At 39.3% G+C, this 24884-nt stretch overlaps 2 protein-coding genes across 3 annotated transcripts; one reads left to right on the top strand and one right to left on the bottom strand.

Annotated features, from left to right (window-relative positions):
• Window positions 1-2392: 2392 nt before the first annotated feature.
• Window positions 2393-12993, bottom strand: RBM7 (RNA binding motif protein 7). Of its 2 annotated transcripts, none has more exons than XM_082682625.1 (5): window positions 12792-12993; window positions 11544-11706; window positions 10842-10929; window positions 7349-7439; window positions 2393-3913 (listed from the first exon to the last, which is right to left on the bottom strand). In XM_082682625.1, the coding sequence occupies exons 1-5, from the start codon at window positions 12885-12887 to the stop codon at window positions 3560-3562; spliced, it is 792 nt and encodes a 263-aa protein (XP_082538751.1). In that variant the 5' UTR covers window positions 12888-12993; the 3' UTR covers window positions 2393-3559. The 2 variants fall into 2 exon arrangements, with proteins under 2 accessions (XP_082538751.1, XP_082538752.1); XM_082682626.1 differs by having other exon boundaries at window positions 3686-3913; window positions 7345-7439; window positions 12792-12973.
• Window positions 12994-13002: 9 nt separating this feature from the next.
• On the top strand, window positions 13003-13654 carry LOC309840504 (uncharacterized protein C11orf71 homolog). The gene has a single exon (XM_082682630.1). The coding sequence runs from the start codon at window positions 13210-13212 to the stop codon at window positions 13603-13605; it is 396 nt and encodes a 131-aa protein (XP_082538756.1). The 5' UTR covers window positions 13003-13209; the 3' UTR covers window positions 13606-13654.
• The last annotated feature ends 11230 nt before the right edge of the window (window positions 13655-24884 follow it).

Genomic DNA, 24884 nt, shown 5'->3' with positions numbered 1-24884 from the left:
CCTGTCAAGTTAGAGTTCTCTACCCAACAAAAAGATATTTCAGAAACAAGGGTGAAAAATACTTCTTCGGACATGAAAGCTAAAAAAATTCATCACCAGCAAGCCCACACTGTAAGAGATATCCAGAACACTTCAGGTAGAATAGCAGACGGATAAATGGATGCACACAGAGGAACAAAGAGCTCCAGAAATGATAAGTATTGGAATAAAATCTATGATTTTTATTTAAATATCTTTAAAAAAGAATGTTTCAAAAACAAAAACAGGGCACCTGCTTGGCTCCATCAGTTAAGTGTCTGCCTTTAGCTCAGGTCATGATCCCAGGGTCCTGGAATCAAGCCCCTGCTGGGCTCTCCCTCTGCCTGCCCCTCCCCCTGCTCTCTCTCTCTGTCAAATAAATACATAAATCTTAAAAAAAAAAAAAAAAAAGAAAGAAAGAAAAAATGCAGTGAGGGGCTTTTATATATATATAAATGTAAACTATGTAAACTGTGTAACAGCACAGCCTCTAATAAGTCTGACCAGGTTGTAGGAGGGAAAGTAAAATAGATCAGGAACTAAAACTGGACTCTAACTGGAGGAAGAGTTTAACAAAAATTGTAAGAAATACCATGTATGTACAACTGTCTATCAATTAATTTGGAAAGATAATGGTTGATTTTTTTTTTAGAAAGGTAGAAATTATTCAAATTGATTTCTGAGAAAGGAGGAAACAAACAGTTTCCCCCATGGTTAATAAAGGAAAATGGGGTGGGGGGGAAATCATTTACTTCTAAGACTGTTTTAGGAGTTCAAGTCTTAAATTAACACAATTCCTATATTACTCAATTTTCTCACCAGGGCATAGAAAAAGATAAGCTTATCAACTCATTCCATAAAACTAGCAGAACTATAATTCCAAAACCAAACTAATAAACAATTTTTAAAAGAAAACCTGAGTACATATCTAAATCTTAACATTTTTGAAAGATAGAATTCTAGAGTATATTAAAGGCATAATATATTTATAGCAGGACACAACGATGGTTCAGGATTAGGAAACTGATTAAAAAAACACTACTATGCTGAAGCCTCCCTTTTTTATTCAATTATTTGACATATGTTCATTTATTCATCAAAAATTTACCAAGTATTACTGTAGTGCCAGGCACTGGATACTAAGAATTCAGTGGTAAGATACGCTCTCTGCCTTCATGGAGTTACCTAAAGAGATACAGATAAAAAGAAAATTATAACACAGTATAAGGCTATGACAAGAGAAACACAGGGTACTATTGTAATACATAAACTGGCACACTGGATGCTGTTGGAATAATCCTATTGAGGATACCCCTTCTTGGATCATGGCAACTGGTGTGAGGAATATGGACCTACATGGCATGATTACAAAGTAGTATAAAAAATGTTGGTTGATTGGATGGAGAAGGGTTGAGTCAGATTCTTTGGAAGTCTTAGTACCTTAATATGTATTAGGTACAAAAGGGTCAAATAAGGGTCAAGTAAGTTTGGAAAATACTACGGTTAAGCCTAAGGATTTCTTTACTGCAGTACTTGTCAGAAGCTTTATGGTGTTGTCACTAAAGAAAGCCACCCAAAGTTATAGTCCCCAACATTTACCAAAACACTTGATTACTTATTCTACAGAACATTGTAAGAACAGTTGCTCGTGAACATCTGGGGAGAAACTGCTCCCACAAAAACCACTCCTTTCTACTGCAGCTCCCAAACCCGCATGAATCATCTAACATACTCAGTTTGTTGAGGCTATCTTGTTTGATCCTCTTACACAGGACATTTATTAGTTTGATTACCTCAACTGGCTGAGGTTGAAGTGACAAAGATTCACTGGAACCTCAAAAGGGGTGCGACCCAAGTCATTAAAACATAAAAGGATCATTCTGAAGCAGGATTACCTATGAATCAATATGAAAAGATCTGACCCACAGATAAACTACAATAAACTAGAATTAATCTTTGTGAATCTCTGTAAAAGCTACTGAATATTCATAAAGGTAAAATACCTGAGAATAAGCTCATTTGAAACAAATCCTTCTATTAAAATGCTAAAGCAAAGAGAAATTTTTGATCCTAACACTCTCTAGGTTGAGTAAATGGCTCCATTTACCTAAAACTCCATGCATTTTATTTACAAATAGGGAAGACCTGAGAGTATGTGAACTCTCAAGGAGGGTAACAGTTCATAATGCTCTATAATCATGTCACTGAAGATCTGATCGTAAAACATTAAGTTCTATATGTACAAAAGGAGTATTTCAGGGTGCTCTAAGAACAGACGTTCTTAACATTAGGCAATCACTGAACTGAAGCATCCTGCTAATGTTGTATACAGTGTCTTCAAAGTTAGTGATGTCAAAAAAATAAGGCACACTCCTTTTTATGTTTTCAATATATTAAAAAGCAACAGAGTACAAATGCTGTGGTTAATACTAAAAAGGATCAAAAATTTTCAAGGAATAACATTTTTATAAACAAGTTCTACAACAAAGGGGCAACAGCATCTTGATACACAACAGTTCTGCTAAACAAGATTTTTAAAATTTTTAAATCAGAAAATGTTTAAGACTAAATTCTTTCAAATGTGGAAACAAAAAAGCAAGCTGTACAATCTCCATAATAAAGCATATCCTTATAACATGTCCTGGGCACTTTGAAAATGTTAAAATTTTTAAAATTTGAGTGACAGAGGCAGCTCTTAAAGGCTTCAGGAACTTTTTTTCCCCCCAAAAAAGCATACTTTCAGTAAAACATTTCACCATTTTTATCTGACTATGCATTTACATTTGTGTTCTTCCTGAAAAGGGGGAGTTATATTAACACTGTATTTTAATGTAAAAAAATACATTTAGAAATATTTAACTTCCTGAGTGACTTCAGTTATACATCAAACTTGATTTAATGAGCAAATTCTAAAATTTTAGAATGAGATAGCATGTATAAATTTACAATTTTATGTTTAATTAGAGTAAAACTCAAAGATCATGTCACAGAACTTACACTAAAAATTCTCTTACGAAGTCAAATGATTTATCCCCAAACTTTACCAATATGCTTTCTATGTAAAATGGTAGTAAAATGAATCACTGTAATTACATTTTGTCATTTAACAAAATACTGCTAGTCAATTCAGACTATCAGAGCTTGAATGTTTTCTATTATACACACCAAAATCTGACTAACAAGAAACTTCTTGCAATACAAAAAGATTAACAGATAATTAAAATATTTGCTTTATAATACAGCCAACCCATATAATACATCCCTTCCTCATTTATCTAAAATGATTAGGAATTGTGGCACTTTCTTTTGCAAAAAACCCTTTCCTCTTCATAAAACCCTGAGGTGAAAGGTTACTAAAATGCAATAAAACGGGAACCACAACTCTTATTTCTGTATTAGACTGTAGCTATAGGTTTTAAAAATTTTATAAAGAAACATGGCAACTTGTAAAGCTGCTCTGTACAGTTTAACAAAACATTTCCAGGTCAATTTAGCCAAAGGAACCTAGAATGACCCTATAACATCGTCCTTTTAGTACTTGTTAATGTCGAGATGAACGCCATTTTCCATCTCGACTACTGTCTCTTCTGTTATCATAGTCATGGCTCCAGCCATCAGGATTCCTATCTTCATAGAAGTAGTCATCTCTGTTTCCTCGGTAATGATGGTCAGACCCATGATCAGTGTATCGTTGTTCACGGCTATGATGTCTATCCGGTATGTAAGGATGAGAATTCTGTCTGACTTTACGCTGTGATGATGGCGTATCTTGGCGCCACTGGGAGCTTGAAGACTGATTAAAACTGTGACTATGTGATGGGGAAAATCCTGATGGATCCAGATGTGGAGAACCAAATTTCCCACCATAGGACATCTGTCTGAGAACATTGTTCATCTAAGAGAAGAGAAAAAAAAAATGTTAACTGCCAAGTATTTCTAAGTATCAAAGCAATATATATACTTGGCCACAGTGAACCAAACAGGTAATGACGGGAAAGCAAAATTATTCCTGCCCAGAAGGATCTTAGGTTAAACAGAACTTGAAGTAAAAAAACACATGATGGCTTTGTTTGCTCCAATGTATACCTGCATGATATCTGTATATAACTACTCCTTGCCCTCAAGAATACAACTTAGAAGAGGCCATACAAATGATTATAATGTGAATCACTTGTCTGGTGGACATAAAAAGAGCCAAGAGCTCAGGATCATTAGGAAAGGCTTCATGAAGGTGGCATATTATCTAAGGATTAAAGTATGGATGGAGGGGCGCCTGGGTGGCTCAGTGGGTTAAAGCCTCTGCCTTTGGCTCAGGTCATGATCCCAGGGTCCTGGGATCGAGCCTCGCATCGGGCTCTCTGCTCAGCAGGGAGCCTGCTTCCTCCTCTCTCTGACTGCCTCTCTGCCTACTTATAATCTCGGTCTGTCAAATAAATAAATAAAATTAAAAAATAATAATAAAGTATGGATTGAGTATTTTAAGGGGGAAGTATACCAAGGAAGGGAAATTGCACGAAGAAAATTGAGTTTGTAGAATACCAAGAATTCTGACTGATTAGAGATCTCATATGCAGTGAATAATGGACAGTTAGGCTGGAAAACTTTACTGGCCCCAGATGATGGCAGTGCCTCATAACTAGGCTAGGGAATTCAGACTTTATCTTGCAAACGAGGGAAGATCAAATTACCAGGAAGATAAGCAAAACAGGGTTATTAACATTCATTTAGAAACTGTGTGTGAGATGGGCTAGCAAGAAGAAAATGGAGACAAGTACAAACTGACCAGACCAGTGGTCCCCAAATTCTGCCCATGATAAGTATTAGCCAGTGATTTTTTTTTTTTAAGCCTACACCACAATATGTGGTATGTACATAGAAGTTGACATCCCTTTATATTGGTTCCTCAAGTTTACTTTACTTATATTTATATTTTGCAGACCTGCAAAAGGTTGAGGGGTCACAAGCCAACACTGTGATTTGGGCAAAGAGAAAAGAAGAAATGAACTCAAGAAAAAGAAAAAAATAAAGGACTTCATGACAAAATGAAAAAAACTGAAAGACTGGAGACAAAGATAGAATCGTAAAACACACCAAAGATTTTAAGCCTAGTCGCACAGTCTCATTATTACAAAAAAAAAAATGGAAATCAACAGGAAACTGGTCAAAGACTCCAATCAATGTATTTAAGTACTGTTTTTAAGCATTAAGGACAATATATTGTAAGAAGCCTTTGAGCACAGCTTCCAAGAATATCAGGGAATACATCTCCATTCCCTGAAACACACACATACAACCCTCCATAACGGCTCAAGAAAAATACAAATGTGAAATGCAGTTGTTCTACTTATCTTCAATCTGTTAAATATGTTCTTCAGCTCAGTGAAAATCAAAATGGGTGATCAACCTACAGAGATCACGCTAATCTAACTAAAACTTAGGAAATTACTCAAGAATCATTTGAACATTTTTTTTTGTTGTTGTTAAAGATTTTACTTATTTATTTGACAGAGAGAGATCACAAGTAAGCAGAGAGGCAGGCGGGGGGGGTGGGGGGGGGACAGGCTCTCCGCCGAGCAGAAAGCCTGATGCATGGCTCGATCACAGGACCCTGAGACCAGGATCCAAGCCGAAGGCAGAGGCTTTAACCCACTGAGCCACCCAGGCACCCCTAAACAATTCTTTAAACATTTATTTTAGAGAAAGAGAGCATGAGTGAGCAAACATGCATGTGTGAGTGCACACATTTGCCAGTAAGGACAGGGCAGGAGAGAGAGAATCTCATGCAGACTCCCCACTGAGTGCAGAGCCGAACATGGGGCTTGATCTCATGACCCGGAGATGCTGATCTGAGCTGAAATTAAAAGTCAGATGCTTAACCAAGTGAGCCACCCAGGCACCCCTCTCTGAACATTCTAAGTTTTGGGGGGTTTTAGAAGTTCAAGTTGAAGATGTCTGAGTTTTATTTCTGCGCAACCTTTAGAAACATTATTTAACTTCAGTTATAAGTCACATTTAGGCCAAAAATGCATGTCTCAAGAAGTACATTTTAGTTTATTTGTAGTGGAAAGTAAATGAGGCATAAATTTTATTTTTCAGCCATGAGAGAGATGAAAGTTCGTAGATGTTAATAGGCTGGTAAAAATCCAGACTGCATGTTGAAAGAATGAATGTTTCAGCAAGCATTCAATATATCAAATGTGACTATTTTTGAGAAGCTGAGTTTAAAACCCTTCAGGTCCACAAATTACTGGTAAAAGCAATTATGAACTTCTGCTTTTGTCTTTTTAAGATGAAAGACCTCTGACAATTTTTAAAACTTCATAAACTAAATTGTATTTGCAAGTGTACATCACAGTCTGTTGCACTAAACAGTTATCAAATCTATTTTATTTTTGAAATGTGGTATTTTATTCAGTAACTTAATCGTGATTTTCTGGGTTTTCTACTTTAATTATTTTTATTGTGTTGCTCTTCCTCATTAAATTTTCTGGGTAGCACTTCAAAACATGGTTTCAAATTTTAGCAGGCTACAATTGTAATCTCATTCCTGCTACTTGCTAATTTATGACCTTCCTCACCCTTAATTTTCCTATGTATTACAACAGGATATATCTCAGTTACCCTAAAGAATATGTATTAATATGTAACACTTTTGGGTGATACTGCCTGACACATATTACATAATCAATACATTGTAACTATTTTTATTTTTCTAGGGGTTTCATTTGTGTGTGTGTGAGTGAGTATGAGAGTGTGTGTATGTGTAAGCTACTTAAAGGCTTAGTCTAGACATTTGAGTAACCCCAATTCTAGCACGAGTAGATGCTAATCAAGGTCTAATTTGTTTAAATTCAAGAATTTGATAATTTACTCCTCATGAAACTAACATTTTAGGTAATATCTTAGAAATTACTCTATTTGTAGAAAACTGCTTGGTATTTTTCATGGCTACTAAGAGAACAGTTTGTACCTGTAAGTAAAGAGTAAAACAAAGATATGTGCTAGTTTTGTGTCTGTGGGTGTGTGCTAGTTTTTTTTAAATAAAAGGAATTACTACTTCATTAAGAAAAAGAAGAGGAAAGGGAAAGGAAAGAAGGGACGCCTGGATGGCTCAGTTGGTTAAGTGTCTGCTTTCAGCTCAGGTCATGATCTCCAGGTCCTGGGATCAAGCACCACATTGGGCTCCCAACTCAGCAGGGAGTCTGCGCTTCTCCTTCTGCCTCTGCCCTTCCCCCTGCTTATATTCTCTCTATCTCTCTCAAATGAATAAATGAAATATTTTTTTTTTAAAAAGTAGAGAAGAAAAGAGAAAAGAAGAAAATCAACCTACCACTGCTTGTCTCTGAAAATTTTCTGGAGAAGAGAAAGATCTCTGAATTATCTGTACTGATGGACTCATGCTATCCACACTCCTTTCATATCTGTGAAGAGTAAAAAAAACCAACATATAATCATCCATTTAACAAATACTTACGATATACCAATCATGAGCAAGACCTTGTCAAAGGTAGGAATGAACAAGAAAGACCACATATCTATTTGCTCTCATGGATAAGAGGAAGGATTCAGATAGTAAAACAACTTCACCTTGTAACAGTGATATAATTGATGTTCTGTTTTAGCTCGGCTGGTCAGGGATTGTCTTTCTAAAAAGGAGGCACATTTGAAGTAAAAATGGAGCAACAAGATTACTTGGAAGCTAAACATTGCAGCTGAGGGAAGAATTATCACGGGGGGAGCAAGCTATATAGCCTGTGGTCCAAATCCCATTTCTTTAACACTCCTGTGTCTATTTTATCTATGTAGTGTTACAAGGACCTGCAACCTCCCCACCCCCACCACAAACGGACAACACAACACACATTTGTCTTCCTGTAGACTTTACGCCTTCACTAGGCAGCCTATTACAGTGGCTGGGCCTGCAAAGTCTGAAACATTAACTATATGGCCCTTCACAGAAAAAAAACAAAACAAAACAAAACAAAAAAAAACTATCAATCCCAGGGCTAGTGCAGAGGCCTAGGTTGAAAACTGAGATGAAAAGGATTTGTTCTACTAGATATGACAGATGAGGGGGAAAAGAAAAATAAAGGATAAAATCTAGATTTGGGCCTTGAGCAATTACATATTTACTGTGATAGGGAGGAAGAACAGGTCTGGGGGGAGCAAGGAATGAAGAGTTCTTTAACAAAAACTAGATATTAGTTTTAAGAAATTATACCTTATTCCTCAATTCCTAAAAAAGTAGCTTACTCTACAGAAAGCCACTTTATCAAATGCTTTAAATTTTACAATACTTAGAATCAAATCACTAACTGATTTGTCTCATAGTTTAGATCTTTTCATTTTGGGTTTTCTTAAATCAGGTTAGACCTGTATATATTAAAGGGGTAAAAAGTATAAATTTCCTTACAAAAATGATAGGCACTCTAACCTTAAACTAAAAACAACTTATTTACTTGTATATATTTTTCCAAAGAAATTCTCAGTGAGGTAAACTTTTTTCTTCCACCTGAGATATCTTTGAAGAGTCTACAAAAGCGGTTGGATGTTACCCTGAAAAGAAAAGAAAAAAAAATTCCCCCCCAAAAAAGGGGGTTGGAAATGCTTCAAGTTCCAAATCTGCTGAGAAGCATTTAAACACAATTTCAGTTGGCAAGAAAGGATGCTAAGAGGATACCCTTCTTACACTATTCTTTCTTGCAATTTTACTTGCCAGTTATCTTCTCATACCAAAGCCACTTCACTGCAGCTCTTGGCACCACCCTTATCCAAACCCACAACCTCACCCTAATAACTTCCTTGCTTTCTTGCTACTAATACCAATACTCTGCTACCAATAGCTTCCCAACTGGTCTATTTTCAGCCTTGTCCTCTCCAATCCATTCTCCCACAGCAAACAACTTGTTAAAATATAAACGCGTTCCTATTACTATCCTACTGAAAACATTTTGGTGTCTTTCTTCTGTTTTTAGGAGAAAATTCCCAAATTGTAACTATGGCCTATAAGAAAGACCCTCTTTCAGTCTAGATGTCCATCAACAGATGAATGGATAAAAATGTGAGGCTGTGTGTGTGTATACATATATACATACATACAATGAAATACTATGCAGCCATCAAAAGAAATGAAATCTTGCCTTTTGCAATGACGTGGATGGAACTAGAGGGTATTATGCTGAGTGAAAGAAGTCCATCGAGAAAGACAATTATCATATGATCTCCCTGATACGAAAAATTTGAGAGGCAACATGGGGGTTTGGGGAATAAGGAAGGAAAAAATGAAACAAAATGGGACTGGGAGGGAGACAAACATTAAGAGACTCTTAATCTCACAAAACAAACTGAGGGTTGCTGGGGGGAGGGGTTTGGGAGAGGGTGGTTTGGTGATGGACACTGGGGAGGGTATGTGCTATGGTGAGTGCTGTGAAGTGTGTAAACCTGGCAATTCACAGACCTGTATCCCTGGGGCTAATAATACATTATAAATTAATAAAAAATAAAAAAACTTAAAAAAAAAAAAAAAAGACCCGGGGCACCTGGGTGGCTGAGTGGGTTAAAAGCCTCTGCCTTCGGCTCAGGTCATGATCCCAGGACCCTGGGATGCATCAGGCTCTCTGCTCGGCAGGAAGCCTGCTTCCCTTCCTCTCTCTGCCTACTTGTGATCTCTCTGTCAAATAAATAAATAAAATCCAAAAAAAAAAAAAAAGACCCCCATTCTACTTCACCAACATGACCTACTACTCTATTTTTCCTCCATTATGATCTAGATACATTGGCCTCTTTTAGTTCCTCATTCATTTATATCATCTCTCCTTGTCAAACCTTTCTACAACCACATTCTATGCTCTCTTTACAGAACTTATTAAAGGTAGTCACAAAATCCATGTGTCTTCCTGCAGACTTTACACCTTCAGTAGGCAGCCTATCACAGTGGCTGGGGCTCAGTCACAATGCCTGGGTTTCTGTCCCAGCCCACTGCTCACAAGCAATTCAAACTCAAGCAAGTTAATATCCAATCCTCACTTTCTTCACAGGCGAGGCAGAACTAACAATACTCCCTACCTCCTAAGAGCGCTGTGAGAAACAAGACCATAAATGCAAACGACTCGGTGAAGAACCTGACACAGGACAGATATTTCTTTCTTGAATGAAGCCCATTATAACTGATAAATAGCTCCACTGATAAACCAGGAAAAAAACATCTCTGGTAAAAGATCGCACTTCTCAAAGCAAATAAAATTATTTAGTATAAATGTGGTACCTTTTCTAACCCTCAGTAGCTAGAAGAGACTCTGGAGAGCATTCAATTCAGCTTTTCCTTACAAATGGGAAGACAAGACCAGAGAAATGAGACTACTTCAAAATTCCACAATCGGAGAGGCAGACCTAGAATCCAACTCTATAAACTCTTAGTCCACTAGTCTGTTTACTGATAGCTATTTTTAAAATGCAAATAAAAACCAATCAGTGGTGAAAACTAATTTGAATTTTTAAAAGAAAGTAAAATAGAAAATAGAGTAAACTGAGAGTAGAGAGAGTAATATTCCGGGAAATTTTCAGTTACATATTAAATATGTAGCTGTGGGTATACATCTTCATAAATGAACCTAATTATAGGTACATATGTATCAATTTTAGGGGTACTATATAAGTTTATAGTCCCCTTATATAGATATCTATTTATAATCCAAAATATGAATAATACAGCAGAAAAATAAAGAGGTGGGAGCTTAAAAAAGGAAACAAATCCCTCAGTATGTTTTGAGATAATACCTAAAAAAAATTTCCAATAAATGATTTTAATAGGTCCAAAATGTTACCTGCTAGGAGATATAGAGGTGGGGCTTGAGTTTCCAACATGATGCTGGGGATATGACAAACTGACATCCTGTGAGGCATGGCTACTTCCTAAAATGAAGTAATTTGAGAAATTATCCTTGATAGAAAACTCAAGTTAAATTTTATCCCTCCCCTAAATTATGTCAAATGGTAGACAGAAGCTACAAGAGAAAAGCTCAAATTTCAGAAGACCGCTTCATCGTTTCATCAGAGTGAAAATTTTAAGTGTCCAAAACAGAGGGTTCCAAATAAGTACTATGTAACGTACAAACATCCAATCTGGCCATAATATTCTGATGCCCACACTATATTTTAACTGGATACATGGGAAGTTTCATCCTCACATCACCCAGAATCAAAATTTGTAGATGCCAATCACAAAGCAGTCAGGAAAAGTATTTTAAAAAAACAATCCTCGCTCCTTTCAGAGCACGAACCCAAACCCAAGTCTTTCTAAAAACAAAGTTTATGCTCTTTTCGGTAACCCAAACTTAATTTTAAAATGACGACTTTCAAAATCCGTATTGTCGACATTATCGGTACTAAACTGGGATATGTAAAGCTTACTATCCACAAAGCTTAAGGTATTTTTATCCAACAAGAAGCTCTTTAAAACTGAATAATTAAAAACGAACAAAGCAGGAAAGAAAACCTCTCCCCAAACAATAACACTGAACAGTTACCTGATCTAAATTGAATTTTGATGGGCCTCCCGAAAAGTTTGATTCCATTAAGTAGATTCATCGCATAAGGAACAGACACTTCATGTTTGAAATTCACAAATGCAAACTGTTTTGGTTTACCATCCTTATCTTTTGGAATTTTCACTTTTACTACCGGCCCCGCCTACAAACAAGACAAAAAAAAAAAAAAAAAAGAAGAAGAAGAAAAAAAAGTCTTCGGAATTTAAATGAGGCAATTTCAAGGAAATACTCAAATTTTACGACGTTTAAACACAACAGAAATGTTGGACATTGGGGAAGGTATGTGCTATGGTGAGTGCTGTGGAGTGTGTAAACCTGGCGATTCACAGACCTGTACCCCTGAGGCTAATAACATATTATATGTTAATGAACAGCAAAAAATTAATTAAAAACAACAACAACAACAGAAACGTAACCAAGAAAAATCTAAAAAATGGACAAACAGGGATTTCCACCTCAGTTAAAGATTCTGTCATACGACTCAACACCTGATTAATTTATTTAGGGGAAGGAAGCCCATAAGGAACTGGAAACAGTTACTCAGTTACGTTTCATGATGCTTTATGACTTTTTAACAAGGTGACCAACATCCATCACTTTCCCACTCGGGGTAATGTTTATCAAGAGCTAGAGAAAGTGGCTTCCTTGTACTAAAAATTCACTTTTGTACTGACTAACCAAGTATTACCAGTTGTTAGAGACTAGAACTGGAGAGAACCAGATACTCTGAATCTTTAACATATTTCAATGCAGACGTGAATACCGAAACACTACAAGTCTGCTTTACTACGGAGTATTTAGTGTACTTTAAAAATCTTAATGTTGCAATTAATTAAAAAAAAAAACCCGTAAGTGGAAAACATACACTGACCAAGCAACTGAAATCTAATTAGCCAGATAAACCGAAGACGAGCAAAGGGATAGGAAAAGTCCGGCTCCACGAAGAACCCACACACACCGTGCCCCTTAGGATCCCTGAATCTTTACCTCGGGAACGCTTCACTGAGGAAGCCCCCACCAACCTGGAGCGAACGGACTAGGGTTCTTCCCTTCAAGCGACACCCAGCAAGAGCCTCGCTTTCCCGGTGGACCTCCAGCCCCAAGCGGCCCACCCGTCGGGCGTCCCGACCCAGAGCCCCGCTTTCCCCAGGAAGGCGGGCTCGGCCGTCGGGCCGGGCCCCACGGGAACCGCACAGCGAAAGGAAAAGCCCGTTCTCGGCCGCTGACCTGGTGGAAAAGCTCGAAAAGGAGCTCCTCGGTCACTTTAGTTTCAAGGTTGCCGACAAAGAGGGTACGATCCGCTTCCGCTGCCGCCGCCCCCATCTCAGCGGAGCCCCCTCCCTAAAAAGGCCGAAGGGTCGTCACCGTCGCACTCACTGCGCACGCTCGGAAACCCCACGTCCTCTCCTCCCCGGCGTCACGGACGTAAACGTCAATCTCGCTCGCGCCGCCCCGCGTCGCCGTGCGCGGACGCGTTGCGCATGCTCGCGAGGAGCGCACCGGTGAGAGGCGGTTCTCTGGTCGGCCGCGGCTGTAGTTATGGCCTAACATGTAGGGAGTGGCGGCGCTCGAGACGGCCGGGAGTGATCTGTGGAGCCGCGAAGGGCCCACCTTGACCGAGGGACGTAACAGACAGTGTTTGAAGATGGCGCTGAACAACGTGTCCCTGTCCGCCGGCGATCAGAGGACCCGGCGGGCCTACCGCGCGTCCCTCGGCGCTCTCAGCTCGTCGGCCTTAGAGCTGGCGATGGTCTCCGGAGACAGCTTCCTCGTCGCCAGGCCCGACGATGTTCTTCCAGGACTCGCTCCTCGGCAGGCCGTGCGGCCGAGCGTTCGTACCGAGAGCCGGCGGGCGAGCGCGGGCGGCCGGAGCCCGACCCGCTTGATAAAAGGAAGGGAACCCGACGGGCGGAACCGGAGCCGCCAGGCCAGATTCTCGCCGTACCCGGCCCCCGGGGTGAAGCTGGATCTCCTGAGGAGCTTGCTGCAGCAGCGGCTGGTTGCCATTGGAAGTGTGATCGCAGCCCGCCTCTCGGCCTGACACCTCCCCGGCCCCTCGGTTCGCTCGTAAACAAGGCCTCTCTAACATCCTTGACGCCTCGGCAGTCTTATTTTCAGGGGGGGATGTATGCTCATTGTCATGTAAAACACGTCGGGGGGGGGGCTGCGAAAACGGCCTCCTACGGAGGAGCCTTGACCTTCCGAATTCCCAGGGTTTGAGGCCGCCAGAGTGGTTAGATCAGGAAGGGGGTAGAAGGGACTTTGCGCTTAAGTTATAAAATTGAACCACCCTTCCCAGAGGTCAGCATTTTTTCACGCCTGGTGCACTCCATCCCGACTACGGACCCCAATTCCTCTGCTTTCCACAAATCTTTTCTCCCACCCTGGCAGATTCTCTCACTTTGAGACTTGTAAGCCAGTAAGATAGGCTAGACTGCCTACCCCAGACTATTGCCATTACAGTTACTTTAGTTGGTGAAAAGGAAATGTTTCTTTTTCCATAGGGCCCAAGGCTTATTCTGTCATTTTTTTTTTAAGATTTTTTTTATTTATTTGACAGACAAGAGATCACAAGTAGGCAGAGAGGCAGGCAGGGAGAAAGAGGAGGAAGCGGGCTCCCTGCTGAGCAGAGTGTCCAAGGCGGGGCTCGATCCCAGGACTTTGGGATCATGGCCTGGTATAACCCACTGAGCCACCCAGGCGCCCCTGTTATTTTGTCTTTAACTCTTTAACATCTCCGTCCACTTTTTCTTCATGAATACCTAACAAACTCCAATCTCAGTCATACTAAAAACCAAATCTAAAATTTGCTGTTTCTTCACATGATTAAACCAGTTTCATTTTTTTTCTTTTCTTTTTTTTTTTTTTTTTTTGCCAAAGTCTCCAAATGAGTTTTTACATTTCTGTTTGTCATTTTATTACTAGCATTCAGTCCCGGTTTCCTTAGTCTGAGTCTGTTGTCCTGAAATACAAGGATAATTTCGGCTCACACTCTCCTGTCAGGAAGCTGTGCATCAATACACTGTAGCATCTTCCTAAAACTTGATTTTTATTCATTCAACAGTTAATATTTAAAGATCTTCCCAGTGGTGAGCACTGTAGATAAACTACAGACAAGGAGTATGTTGTAGGTAGGCTAATAAATAAGTAGGTAATCGCCACACCCTGTTCATTAGGTACCATGATAACAATAGCATTGGTTGCAATGGCTTTCCATAATGGACTGTCCTGCTTCTTCTCTTACCTGGCTGATCACTCCTTATTTTCTGATATTTTTATTCTCTTAACCATATATTTCCTAAAGTTTACAGGATGGTATTGGGAGAAAATTAGTGGATTTTTAAAGTGCCAATTCTGTGTAAGCAGGTAGACTAGTTTTTTCCCAGTGGACTCTTGTGTCTAATTATGATCAGATAAAGCAAAGTTACCACATGCCACACAGTATTGAATTGTTAGAATCACATCTGAAGAGGAATGTTGGTAAATCAGAGAATTTCCATAAGAGAGTGATTAATATGGTGAGCGATCTGGAAATCAGATCATAGGAAAAATGGTTGAAAGGACAGAAACAACTATGTTTTACTGAGTGCTAGGCATAAGGCAATGTCATAGAGGCTTTTATTCATTATTTACTCAGATATTTACTGAGAACTTATTCTGTGCCTGATAGGACCTGTATTAAGCAGTTGGAATAGTGTCGAGCAAGATCAATGATGTCTCTGCTTTGGTGGAGCTTTATATATGTCATTGAATTCTCACAATGGCCCATAAGACAGAGGTCATACTTCATTTTATTGCCCAGAAACCGAGGGACAAAGAGATGAAGTAAACTTTCCAAGGTCATACAGCTAGTCAATGATAGAGCCTTGCAGCCTTGAAATCTAGTTTCATTTGAACCATGTCATACAAAAAGTTATTTGAATAACTATTTTCTCAATTCTCCCAAGGATAGTATATATCTAAAAGGTTAATGCATAATGCACAATGGATGCCTTAGACTGGGCGTTATAAAAACCTGCCATTGACAAAGGAATCCCAAATCTACATGTTGAGTTTCAGACTGGGAAGGATAATAAAATTAAGGCTGAAGGTAAGAAGTATTTTCATAAAAGTTAGAAATGCCAAATAGTGAAAAATAACACCTCATAAGGTATGATAACGTTCAGCCAAAAAATTCAGAGGGAGGCTGAATACTACCAAGTATGAAATCGGGTTAGAGGTCTAATTAGATCTTCCCCCATTTAACCTATAATTCTGTGCCTTAAAAATTAAACTTGTTAAAATTGGAAGTGGAGAACGGGATAAGATGAGGAAAATGAGGTATGATATACAGGATGACCATATTTCCCGTACAAACCAGAACACTCGAGGGTGAGAGAGGGTGCTATTAACTCTGCTGAGGCAACAGGCATAACTAGAGGCTGTTCAGGCCATCTAACCCTTGGAGATGATACAGCATTAAATATGCCTTTAAAACGTATTTCCTAGCTTCAGGGAAAGGCTGAGATTTGTAAGCAAGAAACAAAAGTCTGGCATAAAAGTGCACGTGAGAGGAGCACCTGGGTTGCTCAGTGGGTTAAAGCCTCTGCCTTTGGCTCAGGTCATGATCTCAGGGTTCTGGGACAGAGCCCCGCATCGGGCTCTCTGTTCAGCAGGGAGCCTGCTTTTACCTTTCTGCCTGCTTGTGATCTCTGCCTGTCAAATAAATAAAATCTTAGGGGGAAAAAAAAAGTGCATGTGAGAAAAGGAAGACCCAAAGGGAATGACTTCATTTCTGTTTGTTTAGATGTGAGATTTTCAGGAGTGGGGTTTTGATTGACTAATAGTGTACGTGTGCAAGAGGGGAAGAAAGAAAATACTGTGGTTTATTGTGCCTTGTTTGACAGGAGGAGACCCTTGTTCACATAAATGTTCCATCATTTTAAATCTGAGCCAATGAATATCTAAATTTCCCTTATTCTTAGCATCTGTGCTAATGTTCAAGTAACAGTGTGTTCCTTTACAAAGACCATATCACGTAAGCAAGAACCAACATAAACCTCTGTCAATGAAATTAGCTTGAAGCAGGGACAAAGTTTTCCCAAGAGCAACCCATGTCATTAAAAATGTTAGTGTACAAAACAAATTTTTGTTTAATATCAGCAGTTAAGTATAGCATGTTGTCATTCTAAAACAGATGCATTTTCTAAGGGTAATACAAAAAATAGTCCAAAAAAGTCAATACTTAATATCAGTTTTTTTTAAAAGACATTGTAAATTCCTGTTTGTTTTTTATTATCTCTTACTTACCATATCATACTAAGTAACGGACTAGCATATGTTGAAGTGGAGTCCTATTAGAATATTTACTTCCTCTATTCATCAACACTAAAACTCTTAAAAAGAATGCGCATTAGGAGTATAGAAAAAAGAGGCCATGGAGACTTTCCCTCAGTATCCAATAAGCCTTACTTCTAAGAGGGGTAACTTGGACGGGAAGGAAAAGAGGGAGGAAAATCCTATAGGAAGGATGAGTAAATGAATCTCTGATGGTCAGAGGCTCGGCTATCTTGTGAGCTAAATTGGTTGTCTTTCATTCGTTTAGTGAATCTACCCATATGTCCCTAAAGTACAGCTTAGTCTACTGATTTCCATGAAAAGTACTCTCATTTTCCTATCAACCAAATGTATGCCTGAACACCTATGACTTCATACCACCAATTTCTTGTCCTTATTACCTATGCTCATTCAAATACAAAGTCCTGTCCATTTTATCTTCACAGGGTATGTTTCTACATTCACTTTCATCACCTGGATTTTATTTACCTGGATATTTAACCTATTTTCTTTGCCTCTGTCTCCCTTCTTCATCCTAAATGTATATAGTCTCCAGACCGATGAGCCTAAAGCATATCTGATCGCATAGTTACTACTTCAGTGTTCCCCATAGTCTACTCCACAAAACCTCCACTAGAAATAGAAGCTATTTCTTACAGGAAACAAACAGGGTTGCTGGGAGGGAGCGTGGTGGGAGGATGGGGTCACGGGGTGAGGAGCATCAAGGAGGGCCCTTGGTGGAATGAGCACTGGGCGTTGTATGCAACTGATGAATCACTAGATTCTACCTCTGAAACTAGCAATACAGTATATGTTAATTAAACTGAATTTAAATAAATTCGTTTTTAAAAAATAAAAAACTACTTTGTAAAAAGACAAATTTGACAAGTGGTGCCTGTTTTATCACCTTATTAGGGAGTCATGATGTATAATAATATGTTAAATGTTCTGATGGGTGCCTGGGTGGCTCAGTGGGTTAAACCGCTGCCTTCGACTTGGGTCATGATCTCAGGGTCTTGGGATCGAGTCCCGCATCGGGCTCTCTGCTCGGCAGGGAGCCTGCTTCCCTCTCTCTCTCTGCCTCCCTCTCTGTCTAGTGATCTCTCTCTGTCAAATAAATAAGTAAAATCTTTAAATATATATATATATATATATATATGCTAAATGTTCTGATAATTCCTTTAGAAAAAGAAAACTGTTTAACTTCATTTTCACCAGAGTTTCATAGATTTTTTCGTCCATAAGTTTAAAATTTTTGCATACTATCTCTCTTCCCAAGGAGTCTCAGTTCTACAGAAACATAATTCTATATGCTGCTTTACCTAAGAAGTTTCTGGGGCTTCCCATGTCAGGTATAGAAATGTGGCAGAATTTGGGAAGTTTCCAGAATGTTATTAGGCAAATTGGTTGCTTTCCTCACTTGTGGTTTGATCAGATTCAATCCCATCTTTATTCTACATGATGACTGGTACCTGTCACTGTCTTTGACGAGTGGGGGGGAGGAGGGAGGCAAGCATGCGCCTGCAGATTCCCCAGCCACTGAGGATCAAGACTGGCCTAATCACTAAGGGAAAGCATTAGGCACATCCCCTGATGAAAACAGGTAGGAGGGATTATGTCTTAAGTATGCTAATAACGTAATATTTTTTTCATGTAATGATTTGCTTAGTTGTTACCTTCAGTGGAATATCTGAAGGCAGCCCTTCTTCAGGATACAATTCTAAATCAGAGGAGGAAAATACTGCCTTCAGCTTCCCAAAGACCTAAGAGTAAATGAAGCAATGCAGCTCTTAAAAATTGCAGACTCCATAAACAGCCTCCTAAGACTTTCCATAGTCTGGCCACACTACATCGCCAGCCTTCTTGTTCATAACATGCCCAGGTGGGAGCTGTTTTTCCTGCCGCTGTGCCCATACCTATCGTAGTCCCCTTAACTAAATTGCTTGTACATCTCGGGGCACCTGGGTGCCTCAGTTGGTCAAGAAGCTGCCTTCGGCCGGGGTCGTGACCTCAGGGTTCTGGGATTGAGACCCATCTCAGGCTCCCTGCTCAGCGGGGTGTCTGCTTCTCCTCCCTCATCCCTTCCCCCTGCTTGGGCTCTCTTGTGCTCTTTCTGTCAAATAAATAAATCAAAAAAATCAATAAAAATTATATGTCTCTTTGTCTGCCAATTAAGCTTTTATCTTTCCAGAATGGTCCAGTTTCTTTACATTACAAAAAATGGACTGGACTAATGCCAAGAGCTGGAAAAGTGTGGTGAATATTGGACATTCTGTTTAGCTACTAAATAGTTTAGCTACTATTTATCCTCCATCAAACAGCTCCTTGGTTTTTCTTTTCTGTGGAGCCCCCTCTCTCACCCTCCATTCATGTATTTGGGGAGAAGCTTCACACATACCTCCAGGGACAGAGTCATAATCCGTGTCTTACCTCCTCTACTACATTGAAGCTCCCCGAGAGCAGAACACATGTCTAAGTTTATTTTTTAAGACTTTATTAATTTATTTGAAAGAGAGAATACAAGCTTGGGGGAGAGGCAGAGGAAGAGGGAGAAGCAGGCTCCCTGCTCAGCAGGGAGCCCGATGTAGAGCTCGATCCCAGGACCCTGGGATCACGACCTGAGCTGAAGGCAGACACTAAGCTGACTGAGCCACCCAGGTGCCCCTTTAAATTTATTTTATATTTACTAGTACTTATTACCCAAAGAGTAGATATTCAGTGAATGCCTGTTACATGAATGAATGAACTTCAGGTAAGCTATCTCTTCTTGGAATCAAAATCCAAAAGTGGAGCATTCGAAGAAGGCAAGGGCAGAAATTGTAGACCCTTGGGTCTAAAATCATCTAGCTATCTGGGCAGATAAGAGTAATATGGTAATACAAGATAAGTTTTGTTTAAAGGTTTTATTCAGTTTAGAATCAATCTGCCTCTAAGAAAATAATGTAAAGATAAATCCTAATCCAAGATGTGCACAAATATTTATGCACATAAAAATTTATGTACTTTAAAATGCCCCTATTCACAATTTTAAAATGTGGAAAAAGGGGCGCCTGGGTGGTTCAGTCATTAAGTGTCTGCCTTGGGCTCAGGTCATGATCTCAGGGTCTGGGATGGAGCCCCACATCAGACTCCTTGCTCAACAGAGAACCTGCTTCTCCCTCTCCCTCTGCCTGCCTCTCTGCCTTACATGTGCTCTCTCTCTCTCTGTCAAATAAATAAATCTTTAAAAGAAAAAGAAAAATGTGGAAATGGCTTCTATGTCCAAAATAGATGAGTAAAGAAAAAAGAGTGGGTGTTTAGTGTATACCAAGTTGCCACTAACTACTTTCCCAAGGATTGTTTTATTTAATCCTTACAATCCTTTTAATGCCAGGAGGTGGCAAACTTTTTCTGTCAAGACCCAGGTAGTAAATATCTTAGACTTTGCAGACCAAGGGGCAAAACTGAGGCTATTATGTAGGCATTTATATAACAAGACAAAAAAATTTCCACAAAATTTGTATTGATGAATTTCAAAATCTAATAGTACATTCTTTTGGTGATGCTTATACAATTAAGACGAAGATGGAATTCTTTTTGGCGGGGGAGGGGAAACATTTCATTGCACTGGAGTTCAAAGTTCGTGTTCCCTATCATCAAAATCATTAGCAAATCCTCAATTCTTAATGCTGATTTTTAGCATGATTTTATATATTCCATATTTGAAAATGTCTTTGAAATTTTCTTTTCATAGGTACTGCCAAATCCTGGTGTCAGTCCATGAGTATATGGTTTTGATTGAACATATTCACTGCTTGGAAGGCATTTATGCAATTCTGTTAAATTCTTCTCTCGATATTTGCCTTTTAGTATGTCATTATGTTGCAGATTAATTGCTTCCAATTGAAGGTGGAAGCTGTGCAATTGCACAGTTGAATGGATTTTCAAGTATGGAAATTTTTTTGCACTCACATCCAGGTCCAAAAGACACTGTTGGAACTGTGGTTTGAACTCAGAAAATGTATCTACTACAAATTCGTCTGGGTATGGAGATCTCGCTTCTTAACTTTTTAACAGCACAGGAAGTATATAAAACACCTTGAAATCGCTTGTGATTCAAAAACAATGCTAGCTGTAGAGATTTCCACAGTATAAATTTGGTGCGTAAGTGCTGTTTTGCCTTATAGCTTTAGACTTAATTCATTGAGAAACATTATCAAGCCTGCCACAAAAGCTAATTTCCAAAGCCATTCCACGTTCTGTCACTGGGGGCAGGTCTTCCAACCACTTAAAAATGTACATGGGCCACCTGGGTGGCTCAGTGGGTTAACCGTCCAGCTCTTAATCTCAGGGTCCTGAGATTAACCCTTGCTTCCAGCCCCAAGCTCCACTGGGAGTCTGCTTCAAATTCTCTCTCTCCTTCTCCATCTACACCTCCCCATCCCCCACAACCTCTTTCTCTCAAATAAATAAATTGTTTTTTTAAATGTGCAAACCATTCGTAGCTAGAAGGCTATGCAAAAAATTGGCAAAAGTCTGGTTTGATCTGTGTGCCTTAGTTTGCAGAGAATTTTAGTATCTGCTCAAGGGCACAAAACTATCTAGTGGTGGAATAGGGATTCAAATTTGATCAGGCAACCTGGTCTCACCTGGTAACTATGCTACACTACTTACCATGCTAGGGTAGCCCAACTGGCAGCCAGTGGGCAAATCCAGCATGGGGTTTTCTTTGGCTAACAGTTGAGGTTTTCTTCTTAACAAGATGGATTATACAATATTCAATATGTACAAAAAGAATAAGTAAAATGCAACCAATGCCCATGTATTTACCATCCAACTTAAATAAGGTATTTGCCCCACGTTTAAAATCCCTAATGCTTACCTCGTTTGATAACCTTGTGTTCATACCACTTCCTAGGGAATCACTGTCCTAAATTTGGTATTTTGCATTCCCTCCTTTATTTTCAAAAATGACTTTTATTGCACACCTACCCCTCGTGTATCTCTGAGTGGTACATAGAATTGTTTTACAATGGTATTATATGAAACATGTTCTGGGGCTTATTTTCTCCACTTGATTTTGCCAGCATGTTTAAAATTAAAACTGGGGCACCTGGGTGGCTCAGCTGGCTCAGCATCTGACTCTTAATTTCAGCTCGAGTCACGATCTCCAGGTCCTGGGCGGGAGCCCTGCATTGTCCTGCTTCCATGCTCAGCATGGAGTCTGCTGGTCCCTCCCTGTCTGCACCTCTCCCTGCTCTCACACACACTCTCTCCCTCGCTCTCAAAATAAAATCTTAAGAAAAAATTTTTTAAAATAACAATAAAATTAGATTTGAAAGCCTTTTGGTGAATCTACATTTTCAGTTTCCATCACCCCCCTATGTCTTATACCATGCATTTCACGTATTTTAATAACCCACCAGGCAGAGGTCATTTGAGTTTGTTATGCCTGACTTAGGAAGGCATCTCATGTAGTTATTCAAAAGAAAGTTTTTTGGTTTTTTTTTAATATTTTCTTTTTTTTTAAAGATTTTATTTATTTATTTGACAGAGAGAGATCACAAGTAGGCAGAGAGGCAGGCAGAGAGAGGAAGGGAAGCAGGCTCCCTGCTGAGCAGAGAGCCCAAGGCGGAGCTCAATCCCAGGACCCTGGGATCATGACCTGAGCCGAAAGCAGAGGCTTAACCCACTGAGCCACTCAGGCACTCCAAAAGAAAGTTTTAATAACATAGAAATTTATTTATCTTAAATTGTGTTATAATGACATTTATGTTATACCTAGCAAAAATGATGTAAAATTGTATATATTATATGCTCTAACTTATATGAACAAAATATGCATAGAAAAGTCTACAAGTCATTTTGCCAAAATGTTACATTTGGGTGATGGCATTTTGTGTGATTTGTAATATATGCTTATTATGTTTTTCTGAACTTACAAGATAATTTTTAAAATGGTTCATTTTTATTAAAAATTTTTAAATGTAAATCATTTGTAAGATATTTTAATAATGTCATTATTGCTTCTCTTTATTCAATCATATTAGCTTCAATTAGGTTATGTTGATTTTTTTAAGAGATTTTATTTATTTCTTTATTTGCAATACAGAGCAGGAGATCGGGAGAGTGTGCACACATGAACTTGAGCAGGGGGAGGAGCAGAGCAGGAAGAAGGAGGGGAAGGAATCTCCAGGAAAGTCCACATAGAGCACAGAGCCAGTGTGAAGTTCAATCTCATGACCTGAGATCATGACTTGAGCAGAAACCAAGCGTCCAATGCTTAACCAACTGAGCCACTCAGGCACGCAGCTATGTTGACATTGCTCACTACTTAACATCAATCAATCAGTTCTTGCACTGTCCTTTTGGTAGATCATCTCACAATATCGTAATAATCGTAGATGACATATGGAGGTGCTAGCCTCTATAGGCCCAAGATATAGTCTAGATTAAAAAACAAATATATTCACTCTGCTGAATCATTTGTCTTAGATGCTATCAAAGGAAGACTACATTAACAGAAGGCATAACTTATGTGCTATTCCTAAGAAAGGCATCCAATAGGTAAAAATTCTCTCCTGTTGAAAGAAGAGTTCGTTCCAGTGTGAGAACACCAAGGTAATCTGTAGAGACGGGTACACAGTCAGATAAAACTGACAAGGGAGGTCCATCAGTCCTCCTGGCTCTGGCTCCAAGCTGACCAAGCAAACATCTATCTAGCTTGTCACAAGGGAAAGAGTACACCGTCGGCTCACCAGAACATTCAAAGCCCAATGATTGTTGGCATTTGGCTGTATGTGTAGCTTCTTGTGAGTTTGGTTAGCAAGGAAAAGCATCCCAGAGAATCTGATTACATTGGGAGGCCCCTACAAACAACTCCTTGGCATGTGAAGCCTGAAGATTAGATCCTGGAACGCAGTGTCCATATCAACATACTGCTACTCTAGAAAGTCTTATCTAGACAGTCCTCTGGCTCAGCATCTCTTAGTTCACATTCCCTTCACATCCCCTGGGCTTCACAGGTGCACTGATAATACGTTAATTCCATTTCAGTTTTTTCAACTGACTCACAAAGCCTCTATGGCCAAAGTGAAGAGTTGGCCATCACAGTTGCCAATTTAAGTATTTTCCAATAGAATCCTAACTTTCTCTCCATTACCTGGTAAATGAACACAATATACAGGTTTTTTTGGCGGGGGGGTTGGCCTGGATTATCTGGTTATATTGGACAGTATATCACATATAAGTTATTTTCATAGTTTACTTCATTTTAGGCAAAGCAAAATATATTGCCACCCCACAGAGGATTTCAAGATTGTTGTGAGGGAATTCTGTAGAACTTGCCAAATTAGGACATACTGGCGCTTTTGAAAATAATCCAATATGTTGATGTGGGAAGACTGTGCATATGAATTCTTTAATTATCTCTCCTTTTGGCTAAATTTTAGCTGTGCGATGTGAGAGTAGGTCTGCATCTGGCACTGCTGCCATCACATTGGATGGCAGTTCCACTTGGCTCCTTTCTCGGCCTGAGTTCAGAGCAATATGGCAGTTCTGTGATGTGGACACAGTTTCTGTGCTAAAGCCATCCATTTTAATAAAGTAAAGGTCTAGCCCATTGAGCCTCGTTGAATACAGCTCTTGCATTGATCTCTTCTGATGCTACCGCCGTTGAGTTCATTTCCTTAATCACATTTTCCATACGGGTGAAAGCATGAAACTGCTTGGTATCTTCCAGAGTGCATGCATTCTAATTTCAGAATTTAATCAAATGGAACTGGCTTCCTGACAGAGTAAACAGAGCAAAATACTGTATCCAGACCAGCTGCCAAGCTAGCAGCCTGAATTTATTTTTCCTTGCTTTGCTAAATGCATCTTGAATTTTTGAAAACATAGTCCAGGTTCAGGAAATTTAGCATTTTTGAACCAAGACCAGTCAGCTCTAATATTCTTCCATAAATACATCCATTAAATTTCAAAAGTCAGGTAGCTGAGTTAATCTTTTCTCACATGTCTGTGGCC

This window comes from Mustela nivalis (genome assembly GCF_964662115.1).
Source record: "Mustela nivalis genome assembly, chromosome: 9".
NCBI classification, from domain to species: domain Eukaryota; kingdom Metazoa; phylum Chordata; class Mammalia; order Carnivora; family Mustelidae; genus Mustela; species Mustela nivalis.
This window is presented reverse-complemented; position numbering and strand designations above follow the sequence as displayed.

Excerpts from the sequence above, each read along its gene's own strand:
- LOC309840504 (XM_082682630.1), top strand. The coding sequence starts at position 13,210 with ATGGCGCTGAACAACGTGTCCCTGTCCGCCGGCGATCAGAGGACCCGG.
- RBM7 (XM_082682625.1), bottom strand. The coding sequence starts at position 12,887 with ATGGGGGCGGCGGCAGCGGAAGCGGATCGTACCCTCTTTGTCGGCAAC. Across the intron at positions 10,930-11,543 it reads CAAAATTCAATTTAGATCAG|GAAGTAGCCATGCCTCACAG; the intron begins GTAACTGTTCAG and ends ACTTCATTTTAG. Across the intron at positions 3,914-7,348 it reads ATTTTCAGAGACAAGCAGTG|ATGAACAATGTTCTCAGACA; the intron begins GTAGGTTGATTT and ends CTCTTCTCTTAG.